Raw genomic sequence first — 14,191 nt, 5'->3', positions numbered from 1 at the left:
AGAGTAGCTGCCCATGAACAGTTTTTATTTTTTTCCCCTCAGTGCTGCTGTTAGTAAAAAAAAGATCCCCTGGCAAAGACACGTGTCCATATTTCAAAACTGCTCTAAAACATATAAGCTTCATAAATAATGCATTGAGCTCTGCTTGTTCAACAGGGAGAAGAATAGAGTGGCTCTCTGCCTTGCCCATTCAACAGCCATAGTTTCTCTGTTAAATGACAGCTTGTCCACAATCAACTCTGAACAGATGTCCATGGAAACAAATGATGACACGTTAAGATCTGCTGGTTATTATATCGGTAGATCAAAAGGTTTTTTTTAATGTTTTTTTTTTACGTTCTGTTTATTGATTTTGGGGGATTTATTTTACATACTCACAGGTCATATAGGCATGTACTGAAGCAAATAAACAAGGTATCTCAAGATAGTCCAAAAAAAAGAGTGGGTCACAGGATAGATCAAAGGGTAATTAAATAATATAATTCAAAATTAATAATAATAAAGCAAATTGGGGACGATGACTGTTCGGAAATAAATAAGATTGCAATCGTTTTGCGGTGGAGACCCTTTGCAATGATGTCATGATTTGACGGTCGCTCCCAGTGTAATCGAGTGGGGTTTAGGTACTCACATGCACGAATCAAAACGCGACCCGGTCACTTTCATAGCAGTAATAATGCACATACAGTGGGTGAGGAGACACAGCCTCCATCGCTCGGACCGGCTCCACTCCGCTTCTCCACAGACAGAGGGACCGAGGCTGGGAGGAGAACCACTGGCCGACTGATATGTCAGCCAGCCCGGGCGAGATGTGCCACAGCAACGCACCGCTACGCTACGGTACAATCCCATAGCTCAGAGAGAACGCTGCTTTTTTTACCTAGCTCTGGTCCATTGGAGCGTTAGAAGGAGTTCTCCTTAACGCCGTTGCCTGCACACCCCCAGTAGCGCAGGCTGGTAGGTAGCGCACGCTCGTAGTAAAACATTACGCTTTCACTAATCACCAAAACAAAGACGGGTTTAAGATGTTGAAAGCCTACTTTCCTTAGTGGGAACACTCGGAGCCCCCCCCCACATCACGTCTAAAATACACCTTTTGGCCAGAAATTTTAATATTTCACCGGAAGAAATATTTGTTTTAACTACTCCACTGCGCCCCCTACAGATCTTGTCAATCGAAAAAGTCCATTGACCAGATGTTTTCCTTCCGGTGAAATATTTTATTTTCTGGACAAAAAAGTGTATTTTAGACGTGAGGTGGGGCTCCGAGTGTTCCCACTAAATAAAGTAGGCTTTCAACATTTTAAAACCGTTTTTGTTTTGGTGAGTAGCGAAAGAGTATTTTTTATTTTTACTAAAGACGAGAGGCTGAGCAGCCTGCGCTAACGGGCAACGGCTGGAAAGTAACATAGCGTTAAGGAGAAATCCTTCTAACGCTATGGACCAGAAATAGGTTTTTACCAGCGTTTTTTTTTATATATAAAAAATATATCTAATTTCTTCCTCACTGTAGTCCATATGATTTAGCTCTGATGTGTAATCTTTACTAATTCGTTTTTCTGTCTTTTTCTTCTTTTATGCAGTTTTTGTGTTGCTCGCCCTGTAAACTTGTATTATTCTCATTGAACTTTTAATGTATGCTGTTTTAATGACATCTTCCATTAAGAAAAGGATTCCAAATAAGCCTGCTGGCTTCTTCCTTAACTTGTTTTATTGGATATCTATTGTTTCTGTTTTATATTACAATGTGCTGTGCTGTACTAAACTACCCAGTTCCCTACTACACAACCTAGTTGGAGACCGTGTACACGTGTAAACTCGTTCATGTATAACCTAACATTTAACTCAATTATCATTAATATACAGATCAGCTGGCATAGTCTTAAATGACCTCACAGAGACATAACACAGCTTATTGTCAAAGCAAGCAGCCGTCGTTTGTCATTGTAACTTCACTTCGTTGTATTTTTTGTATTAGTCGGACAAATGACTGCCGTTCATACTAGGGTAAACTAATTTATGTCAGAGAATTGCTGTCGTAATAAAATACAGAGACACTCGACATAAACGGTTGCCTGACAACCAAGTAACCAATCACAGCGCGCGTGTCTCTCCCAGGCTATGGGATCTAAGACTCCGTTCCCCTCCCTTTCCTGTGACTGACGGGGCGGGCACTGACCGTGTCTTAAAGGGCCGTGGCAATGGATTTCACATGTCATGATGATGCTAGAGTCAGGTTTTATAATAAAAGTAAAAAGTCATAACACCCAGCTCCAAATTAATGTGACATTATGTTTTCGTGATGAAAGGAGTAATACCAAAACATTACTTATTTTCTATCAATTACACACGCCATGAAGCCTTGAGTTCATGGAGATTTGTCGCATATCTGACCAATAATTTGATAACCGGGTCATCGGTCAATAGGAGACTCAGTAGGATACTCTTTGACTCCACCTGTCATCAAATTATTGGCTTAGGAATGCGACAAAAAAAAAAAAAAAGTGAACTACTCCTTTAAAAATTAAACAAGCCAGTTTCACATTCACAAGCTTTAACTCATATTATTGTTTATGAGTCATAAACAATTTCCATCCACAAATGTGTGTATGTATCTTTTTATTTGATGTATTTATTTGTGTTTTTCTAACAAAGTGACAATGACAGAAGCAGCCTGCTTGCTTTGAGAGGATGGTAGAGAGAAGACAACATAACCATCAACAGAATATGGGGCTTGTCACAGAGAGTTCAACAACACTTTTAGGAATTGAATTTTTACAACATGAACTAGACTAGAGTAGGTTATAGAATACTGGAATCTCTGTAGAGCAGTTAGTGGTTCCCAAACCTTTTAACTCAAGACCCATAAGAGAAATTAGACGTTTGCCCGGAACCCAAACTAATGAAAATAGCAGATCTACAAGCTCACAACGGGTCGCTTCGCGCCGCGTTGTGAGCTTGTAGATCTGCTATTTTCATTTAGCCTGGTTCCAAACATAGACCCCGCCCACTCTCTGAGTGGACTGCCTCAGCTTCAGCCTGATAATCAGGCAAATTTTCATGACTTCTTAAAACTTTTTTAAAGGAAATTATTAGATTACTACTTTCGAAAAATATTGAAATTGTCTTTTATTTATGAAAAGTTGTGAGTGTTTTGTTTAAACTAAATCTTTTTGAAATAATCTTTCGAAACAAAGGGGATATGTACTTGTGAGTGTATGTACTTGTGCGACCCAAACATGGGTCCCGACCCACTGTTTGGGAAACAGTGCTGTAGAGCAACCAGTACAGGACAGGACAGGACAGGACAGACTGACTGACTGACTGACTGAACAGGGAGGGAACATAACAGCTTTATGTTCATTTTACTCAAAATAGAATGCAGGTGCAATATTTTCTGAAAATGTTAAGTGCTTTTGATTGTGGAGCCAAGAAAGACCCATGAGTCATACGCTGACGTGGCAATCAGCTGATACATTTTTTCAAGATGTTTTTTGGGGGCTTTTCTGTCTTTATTTATAGTGTACTAGAAAATCATGGGAAAAAAAAATACCCAGAGGGTATTCTATGAAAAAAAATATTGTTTTCAATCTATTTGTGAGTTATCTGACTGAAATGGCTTTATTTTTTTATTTCCCATTTGTTTACATTTTGTCCAAAATAAATCAAAATACTTGATCTAAATAATTGAGTCAATGTTTTCTAAACATCATTACATTATAAGTCATGGATGTTAAATCAATCTTTTCTTTTCTTTTCATTCAAATCAGTCTCTGCAAGTTGATTTTCATACCATACTGATTCAGTATGGTATGGTATTACTGAAATTAATTGCATCCAGTATCTTCCTTGAAAATCAATCAAGCTACGGTTGGAAAATGGTTGGCAGTATTGTGATGAAGACAATGCTGTTGGAATGTTGGTTTTAAATATATATCAAGTACAATTTGTACAAATGAGTCATATGGGCTAAACATGCCCGACCTTTGGTTATGGTCCTTTAAAACAACTTTACCACCAAGCTACTGCTGTCTACTTCTGGCTCAAATTTGGTTAAAGTCCTTTAAAACAACTTTACCGCCTAGTAACTGCGGTCTACTATACCGGCTCAAATTTTACTGCCTGAAAGAATTGCATAAGCCCTTTCAGTTTCTAAAAGTGATATATAAGTAATTATGTTTTATTACAAGTAATTATTGAAATCAAAGAGTACTGTGTGCTTTTATAGTCTATCCAAGTAGATATGACTGAACAATAATTTCCAGATAGCATCTGGACATTATCCTACCACTCCCAGATCATGGAAATGATACAAGCTGGTTTAAGCACAACAGGAACGCATAATTGAGGAAAATTCTACGTTTCTAAACAACGGAAAGCATTCATTACAGAGCCAGGAAGTCCACAACACCCAGTAAACATGAGAGCTAAACTCGTCACAACATGGTAGGCAGTGACAACAGGAAAAGAAGGAAATAACAAGATACTGTCAGTGATCCTAGTTAGTGTGTGTGTGTGTGTGTGTGTGTGTGTGTGTGTGTGTGTGTGTGTGTGTGTGCCTGTGTGTGTCAGATGTCCAGAATGCACTCTCAAGCACAAGTGCACAAACAAATGCACGTATGCAAGCACACTCACAGGCGTGCACGCACACACACACAATCTTGCTGCAGATAACTTTGCCTGGAGACGGGGTGGAATGAGCTCCTCATAAAACATGCATGGTGTGAACTGAGGCACCAGTCAGGCACCACACAGGCTGGCTGCCATGCAATGCTGTGCTATGCTAGGCTTGCTATCATATCTCAACCCCTCCAACTCGGGAACAGAGTGAAGGGTTTATGTTAATGGGAGGCTTACTGCTGCGCGTACACCGTACAGGCACCTGTAAAAGACCAGGCCCCCCTGTGGCTGCGCCTGGCGGCCAGCCCTGCAGGACTCTCACACAATCTGACCATTCATCCACACAGGCCGCGCACAAACCAGGAAGTTTGCGTTCCTTTAGGGCGTACTGTTCCTATGACAACAGGCCAGTGTGCCTCTGCTCACATAAGGCCTGTATTTATAGAAAAAATAAAGAAAAATACTTTAGGTTTAGGTATCGCTGCACTTCTGCCTAAAGAGTGACTGAGTTTCTTCTTGTCATCATCTTAAAATACAGTAAAATATATGATGGACCCGTAATTTTCACAGCAGATATTTTGACGGCTACACACAACTGAAGGTAATAAAGTTGATTGTGGGTGTGTTTGATTTAGGTGTTTTTGTGTGCCAGCAAGAAGTTAACTGTACAGGAGCTGTCCATGCTGGTACACAGTAGTAAGACCTAAATGAAACACAATCAATTGTTACTACACTCAATGGTGTTTACCCATCAAAATGTCTGCTGCGAAAAGGGTCTATTGGAACCAGTGTGTACGTGGGGTGGGTGAGTGAGTGAGTGAGTGAGTGAGTGAGTGAGTGAGTGTGCGTGGGTTTTTCAGTACCTGTACGTAGTCTGTAATCTCCAGAGGTGCCCCTTCCTCCAGAGGGCATCATACTTTTCATCCTGAACGCCTCCTCAGGGTGGTTGAAACGGAAGAAGGCTGACTGTCCGAAACACAGCATACAGCCTGGAACACCACACACACACACACACACACACACACACAAACACACACAGTCAACATTAAGACACTGCAGCGTGGCAGAACCAGAATCAGACTAAGGATTTATATTCTGCTAATTTCCATAAAATGTACAAATAAGACAAACAAATGTATAACATATCCAGTAACAACACTGGATATGAGAGTTGTCATAACAGCATGGTACAGTAGGTGACAGACGTAACCAAGAGGAGGACAAGAGGGTTCAAAGGGTTTCCTGGTATCAAACCGGTTCTGGCAGAGTCCCTGATGGTGGCATGGTGGACCACAGCCACCAAACATTCATACCCATAGCTGTGTACTGTCATTCATACTGTGTGGTATAGACTTTTGATGTGAGGTTGAATTGAGCCTTCTTCGTGTAGGGTACGGCAAGGCAATATACAGTACATTCAACTTAAAGAGGTCTAATATATTCTACTGTATATTCAACTTAAAGATGTTTGGTATTGTACATTCAACTTAACCCATTAAGACCTGAGGCCAATTCTACAAATGTTGAATACAATATTTTTGGGGGGAAATACAAAATTTAAATAATTATGATAAAATAGAATAAATGAAAAAAGTAATTGAAAAAACACTGTCTCCTCACGCATTAGAAGGACAATATCAGTCACCAGAACCAAAGACGGGTGTTTTCAATGAATCTAACATGGTTAAAATTGAGTTTGAAGTTACAATGGGTTTGTATAGGAAGGGGGCGTGTCTGTTAAAATATCAAAAATCAAAATACTGAATCAAGCAACTTAAAAACTGTCGGGGGTGTTCACAAAAGCCCAAGTAGACGTAAAAAGTGACCCAAACATGTGAAAGTGAAATATCCCTTTAACCACTTAAATCCTATATACTGTATGTATACTGGGGTCCCCCAGGGGTCTGTGCTTAGGCCCCTCCTTTTTTTCTCTACACCAAATCTCTTCTCCGAAAATAGCCGATCTACAAGCTCACAACACAGTGCATTGCAACGCATTGTGAGCTTGCAAATCTAATATTTTTGCTAAATGTTCTATCATGTCATGCCCAGAATATGGATGCTGGGGTTCATGTGGTCTAATATATTCTATTGTACTGTATATATGCAGCCGTCATGGTCATGGCCCAGACCGCTGGTGTAGCGGTCCGGGCACCAAGGCTACAATGTAGCCTGACAGCGCGCCGTGGGTTTGAGTCCCGACCTTTCCTGTGTGTCACACCCCATCTCTCTCTCCTAATTTCCTGTCAGCCTAATGTCCTATCAATAATAAAGGCCCAAAAGTAAATATTTTATTTGTCATGGTCACGTAGTGCTGATGGGCAAAGCGGTCAGGAGCAAAATGCCTTCTTCTTCAATATTTTCAAGCAGCTCGAAATCACTGCTGGAGTTCAGCCCCCAATTAGTGGAGCAATTCTCAACAAGCCAAAGGTTGTTGATTGTTTGTTTACTCAACCGTTTTACCCACCAATGAGTCTGACGTCACCCGTTACTATGGAACCTGGAATTGTGCAAAAGGTCTATTGCTTGCCAGCAGAATCAATTCCTTCCAGTTCCTTTCTCCTGCGTCTCTCCTGTAGGAAACTGTGTCAGCTTTTTAAACACTTTGTCTAAATGATCAGAGTGGACTGAAAGCCCCAGCACTGTGTGTTCTGTTCTGTCATCATCACAACACAAAACCAACAACATGAGGGCTCAGGGTGCCAGGGACATGACCAGGGAGTGCCACCTTGTATCTCCTTCACTTAGAGACCAATTTGTCTGACTAAAATTGAATTTAACTTAACACAGTCTATTATAACATCGGCCATTTTCGCCATGCAACACCACCGTACAATGAAGTATAAATAAACCAGGCTTACATGGTTGACTTAATTTATTTATATAATATTCTCTCTCTCTTTCTTTTTCTCCCTCTCTTTCTCTCTCTCACACACACACACACACACACACACACACACACACACACACACACACACACACACACACACACACACACACACACACACACACACACACACACACACACACACACACACACACACACACACACACACACACACACACACACACACACACACACACACACACACACACACACACACACACACACACACACACCTTTGTCCTAATGTTGTGTAGCTGTATGCCATGGTTTCTCAGCATCATAACACATTAACAGCACAAAGGGTCTGATGTAACAATCCTATGATGGTTGGCTAACAGGTAGAATAATAATTATGTTTGATGTTTGACCACACTTAACACTCCATTATACTGTACCTACTTCCAGTAGAATGTGTTCCACAGAACTGAACAGCTTGCTCATGATAAAGATATCTAACTCAGATTCATATCAACCGCGGTCACCAGCCTGAACTTTTGTTTATTTTTTTCCCCCACAAACACTGAATACTTTTGAAGATGAAGAGCCAGTGGGCAGGGCAGCTGAGAGATTGGGAACATGGGAGATTTCATCTGTGGTTTTCTTCATCTGCAAAACACATTGAATGCTTCAACTCTAAAGGCGGTGTTATTTCTATGCCAAAGAACATAATTACATACTGTTTTATATAACTAACAATAATTGGTCAGAGAGAGAGAGAGCAATCGGATACAGTGATACCTGGGGAAACGTATCACTACCGGTGCTAGCATTGCAAGCTTGTGAAACATTATCCTTGCTTCGTGGTTCTCAATTGTACTATGATTCAATGTCATGATTCATGGGGAATACGCCGTCTCTGTGTGTTTCCATGATTCACGTAGAAAGACAAAGAGCTACGATCTAATCTAGAGCAGACACCACACCAACAATGACACATTAAACTCTTTACCTGGATTACTCACATAGGCTGCACGTCAAGCACACAGGTCAATGTCAACCACTCACAGTCAGGTTGGAAATGACAAAACACATCACTTATCAGCCACCATGTGAGCCAGGAGCTCAATAAAGAGATAAGCCATCAGACGTTCATTGCTGTCTGAATTTAGCTCTGTTGTTGTCCTCCTGTGATGTGATTGGACAGTTTGAGATAAACCCAGTCATCAGCACGGAGCAGGCTGCCCAGTGCTGCTAAACAGAGATATATATCTCTCAGTCTTCAACAGGACAAATTACCTATCAATGCAAATTCTTCCTGACACAATGCCAAAAATACATTGGGCCCGATCGATGCCAGATTTTTGGGTTCAATAATCGATCATAATGATATTGGCCAAATCGGTCGGGCTCAAACTCTTTCAATCTCTTTGTGTTCTCCTTTTCTGACATTCAGCACGAAGCCTGTGAGTGTCCAAAATTGTTGGTCTGTCTCCTTCTGTCTCACCATCTTCTGTCTCTCTGTCTGAGTCACAGACACTCCCAGTACTTGTGAGTACATGATCTCTGTGGTTAATAACAGGCACACATCACAGCCCATGCAGCAGACCCACCATTAAATCCCATAGCTCGGGGGGTTACAGTCTAAAACCCACAGTGAAGTCCATTGAACACTGTTCAAGTGTTTGATCATACATATGTCAAATTAATAAAATAGACTTGCGCTTGAGCAACCCAAAATACACATACTGTATGTCACATATTTATACTTGCAGGTATATGTGACATACAGGACGACAATGTATGTGTGCATCTTAACCACTTACATCCTATTTACTTCGTTGACCGCGGTCCCCCAAGGGTCTATACTTGATGTTTGCCCCCTTTTTTGCCTCTAGTCTACACCAAATCTCTTTACCAAAACTAGCCGCTCTACAAGCTTACAAGCAAGTAGATTGGCTATTTTTGGCAAAAGTTTGCTATATTTTCTTCACCTAATGCTCGCTTATTATGTCATGCCCAGAATAGGGATTCCTAGGGTGTCGTTAGTTTATCCATTTGCAAGTCCATTTGGTTCCATTTGTACACACTCACAGAGTTAAATTAACACCAAGGATTTGACTGTGTAGCCGCACCCCCTCACAGCCCAGCAGCGCTCTACTCAGAGAGGCTGCATGGTAAAGAGCCTACGTGACAGTAATGACAAGAGACTCTCAGCCCTGATGCTACTGGCAGCTGCCACTCAATACCCCCCATCCCACCCCCAAGGGCTCAGACTCACAGACCTCAGCAGCTATAGGAGGGTGTGTGTGCGTGTGCGTGTGCGTGCGTGCGTGCGTGCGTGCGTGCGTGTACATGTGCGATCTGTGACAGGAGAGGTGGCATTGTGGATCAGCCCGTGAGGATGAGTCAGCGAAACAAAGAGGTCTCTGAAACACATGAGAAAACAGTTCTCACAACCACCAGGGACTGTGTTCTTTCTCAGCTTCTCTTACTCGCTGTTTTTTAAATCTACCACACTAAAGCCAACAGAAAATGTACACTTACGGATTATAAGGTTTCTATTAGTATTACTACTACGTTTTCTAAAATATAATGTACTATCACACATTCTTAAAGGGATATTTCACTTTCAAAAAAACGTTTGGTCATTTTATCATCTACCCAGGCTTTTGTGAGCCCCCCAGACAGTTTTTAAGTTGCTTGATTCATTATTTAGATATTTGATATTCATTTTATCAGACACGCCCCCTTCCTATACAAACCCATTATAACTTCAAACTCAATTTTTAACATGTTAGATTAATCAAAAACACCTGTCCTTGGTTCTGGTGACTCACCCTGTCCTCCTAATACGCGAGGGGCCGTGTTTTTTCGATAACTTTTTCATTTATTTTGTTAAATTTTTTTATCGTAATATATATATATTTTTTCAAATAAATATATTAAAAATAAATGAAAAAAGTAAACGAAAAAACACGGCCCCCTCGCGTATTAGGAGGGCAGGGTGAGTCACCAGAACCAAGGATGGGTGTTTTTGATGAATCTAACATGTTAAAAATTGAGTTTTAAAAACGGTCTGGGGGGCTCACAAAAGCATGAGTAGACAATAAAATGACCCAAAGTTTTTTTGAAAGTGAAATATCCCTTTAAGCTGTATTTGAACTCAGGATGTCACGACTGGGTCTGTTGAGTTGATATTATTTAGGATCTGCACTGTCTGTCACCAACATCCATGATTACAGAGTATGTAATAAAATTGGATGTTATTTCCAAGCAGAGAAAAACATGACATTTTAGCAGAGAGTGATCACTATTAATACTGGAAGGGCAAAACTTGACTACGCGTGAATAACAAATAACAAAGCAGGGTGGATGCCATTCTATAGCCTGCTGCCTAATAAATTATTTATTTCACAGCTGACATATCAACTTTAACCACTTACAACCCAACCTTCCTATTTTGGGCATGTCATTATAAAAAAAAAAATTGCCATACAACAAAGTATTATATTTAAGTGATTGAGGTTTCTTTGAAAGACTCAGGTCCATTACCAGCAGTCCCTGGATGCCAATTAGCACTCATCAATCCAGCTGTTAAAATGCCAGCAGCCTCTTCACCAAGATGGATCCTCTACTGCCTCCAAACACTTGACGATGTGTCGACGAGACAATAGTTTTTGACACCGTAGCTGTAGATTTATGGTCCTGTGAGACTCTGGGTATTTATCAAGGTCCCTGGGAACCTTTTATAATATGAGGACATGCTAACTAGGCCCATGCATCAAATACTTGGGGTGGGTGGAAGAATTACAGGACTTGGCTTCGTAAATCATACACAGTCAGTAGCCTGCCCTATTCATTAGACTATAGCACCCACACAATGTTCATACAATGAAACGACAGCTCCTCGCATTATAATTGCACAAGAAAGAAAGGTAGAGTGTAAAGTCAATAAACAATGTACAAAGAGGAGAGCTCAGCTAGGCTCATAACACAACCTGCTCGTATCTGTAGCTTTGTCGCTTTTGCCACTTTTTTGTGGATGCACAATCATTACTGATGGTCAGCGTATAGTCAACTGAAGCACTTTGTAAAATGAGTTGTGCTCATAGAGCCTTACTGACAGTACAGTTATGGATTGCACGATGCACATAAGGTTCTCATCAGTGAAGACGTGTAATTAGAGTCAATGATAGAGCTATACACTGCAGAATGAACACAAAGGAAGTTGAAGGGCGATGAGCATCTAATTATGGTTTGTGAGTTGGTCAGGTTACTTCCTTAAACCTGCAATCCATAACTTTGCTTTGTGTGAATAAAATGTTATTTTGACCAGTCTGTATGTTAGACTAGAGCATGTTAACACCATATAACTAACACAACAGCAGTGGTTGTACTTGGTCTACCTGCTCTTCTATTGAGAAGTGTATTGTGGTCGGGTATGACCACTACTGGTAGACCAGAGGTATTTCATGAAGCTCAAAATGCAATACTGTATATTATCCTCTACCCAAATATGCTTTCAGAAATTGGGGCTCGTGCACTGGACCTGGGTTTGAGTCACAGGTAGGATATTAAAGTTACAGATTGCAGGTTTAATTTGTAAACGTCTTATAATACATTTGGGCAAGAATATTTTGAAGTGTGCAGATGTACGTTACATGTTACAGAAGAGTTCATAAGGTAAGGAACTGTGTTTGGCCACAGCACTTTTTGTTCTACCCTTTCGACAGACTTGCGAATACAATACAGTAGGAAGCATTTTAAAATGGGAACAATGTGTGTTGCTTTTTCTACTTGAACGTCTCTCCCTCGATGGTCTGGTGGAAATTTTGTGAGTCACTTGAAAGGCCTCTTTATCCAGGGGTCACATTCTCTCTACTGATCTGAGGCCATGTGAGGGTCAAATCATTTGACATAACAAGGAAGAAGAGAAGGACGTGAACTTGGAGCAGACAAGGTTAGGCTCTCAGGTTTCCTTTTAGGCTAAGAGGGTGGTAAGTCCTTGTTAAAGAGACTCCTTCATATTTTACCGTTTAGCTTCATTTTTATTTTGTCTAATTACAACTTATAGAATCAGATGAATAAACTCCATGTTGAATGTTACCATCTAGTTTTCTGTTTCACACACCCCTAGACTCTGTCTAAATATGGCTAATGAGCATCACATTTCCCACAATTTGACAAGAGAGTTTAGAAGTAATCAACTTAACTGAAAAACAAGAACCTTGTGAAGCTTGTAGATGTATAGAACTCTTTTAAAACCCTTCAAAACGTCAAAAACATGTCATCAACTGAATTTTCGGGTTTAACAGTAAAACACCTGCTCCGGGAATTTGGAATTGGCTTATCTTAATTATAGGCTATACAATCTCAAACACAGCTGAAGCTTTTCTTCATAAGAAGAGGCTTCTCTGACATTTCAGGATGCTTTCAAGAACCAGCAACATAGAAAGAATCCCTTCTCTCACAGGCTGAGCTAAGCAGACCTCCTCAGAGTGATATACAGTATATTCCAGCGTTCAGAGACAGATAGAAGAAGTGAGAGAGAGACTGTCTCAACCTCTATACTTTAAACTCTGGCAGTGAAATATGACACTGCCATTTCAATAATTAGAATGCTGGAAGTCATTTAGGAGAGGACAGCAGTCGGTGGCAAAATTAAATGAACGCTGGGGCACCGAGCACAGGATGAAATCAGGTGTGTGTGTGTGTGTGTGTGTGTGTGTGTGTGTGTGTGTGTGTGTGTGTGTGTGTGTGTGTGTGTGTGTGTGTGTGTGTGTGTGTGTGTGTGTTGCGTGTGTGTTGTGTGTTTAGATAAAGTACAAGAGAATGTGTGTGTGCAAGAAGACACATACATGCTCTGAAATCCTCCCAGTTAATCAGCCAGATTGATCCGTCAGCGGCGGCGCTGTGGGGGAGCTGAGCTTCCAATAAGGTCTAACTGCTTTCTCTCATCTCACTGAGTGCACTCTGGGAATCACTCCAACAAGAGTCGCCTCCGCTCAGCCCGTCACCTCTGCGTCTGCAAGTTCCCTTTCCACCAACATAGACCATAATATTCTAATAATGGAACCAGTGGTGGAAGAAGTACTGAACTTAAGTAAAAGTATCAATACTGCAATGCAGAAATACTCTGTTAGGGCGCGGTCACACCGAAGTTTAATTCTACCTATGAGGGTGGATTCTGCCAATGCTTTTCAATGGGAACGGAGCGGTTTGTAGCCATTTGCGGATTTCTGTTCCCATTGAAAAGCATTGGCAGAATACGCCCTCATAGGTAGAATTAAACTTCGGTGTGACTGCGCCCTTACAAGTAAAAGTTTGATGTTCAAAATGTACATGATTAAGAGTACAAAAGTATTGGCATCAAAATATACTTAAAGTATCAAAAGTAAAAGTACTCATTATGCAGTATATTCCATTTCACAAGTTCGTTATGTATAAAACTCTTTTGAAAATAGCAGATCTGCAAGCTCACAACGCATCACATCTTGACTAATCTCTCAAGAACAGATTCTGCTCTGCGTTGGAATCTGTCGGGGAGGTTCGTCATAACGTGTACGCACTGCCTACAAGTGGGCGTGCCTTCAGATCAGGAAGCAGGCTGCGCTTTACCCAATCAAATGTAGTGGGCGGGATTCATGTGTCCGTCGATCCTTCCCCCCTCGAAACAAACCGAAACTAATTTAACAATAGCGTCCGCGGAGCAGACAAAACCACGGAAAGATATTCACATTTTAA

General features: G+C 40.9%; 1 protein-coding gene across 18 annotated transcripts in view; it reads right to left on the bottom strand.

Annotated features, from left to right (window-relative positions):
• The window catches only part of phldb1b (pleckstrin homology-like domain, family B, member 1b), a 102,453-nt gene that overhangs the window by 50,714 nt on the left and 37,548 nt on the right, over positions 1-14,191 (bottom strand). For all 18 annotated transcript variants that reach the window (XM_080429512.1, XM_080429513.1, XM_080429516.1 and 15 more), the window contains one exon: positions 5,484-5,609. In XM_080429512.1, the coding sequence (XP_080285638.1) occupies positions 5,484-5,609 (126 nt within the window). The remainder of the gene's footprint in view (positions 1-5,483; positions 5,610-14,191) is intronic.

Source organism: Gymnoscopelus braueri, assembly GCF_963280865.1.
Source record: "Gymnoscopelus braueri genome assembly, chromosome: 5".
Lineage (NCBI taxonomy): Eukaryota > Metazoa > Chordata > Actinopteri > Myctophiformes > Myctophidae > Gymnoscopelus > Gymnoscopelus braueri.
This window is presented reverse-complemented; position numbering and strand designations above follow the sequence as displayed.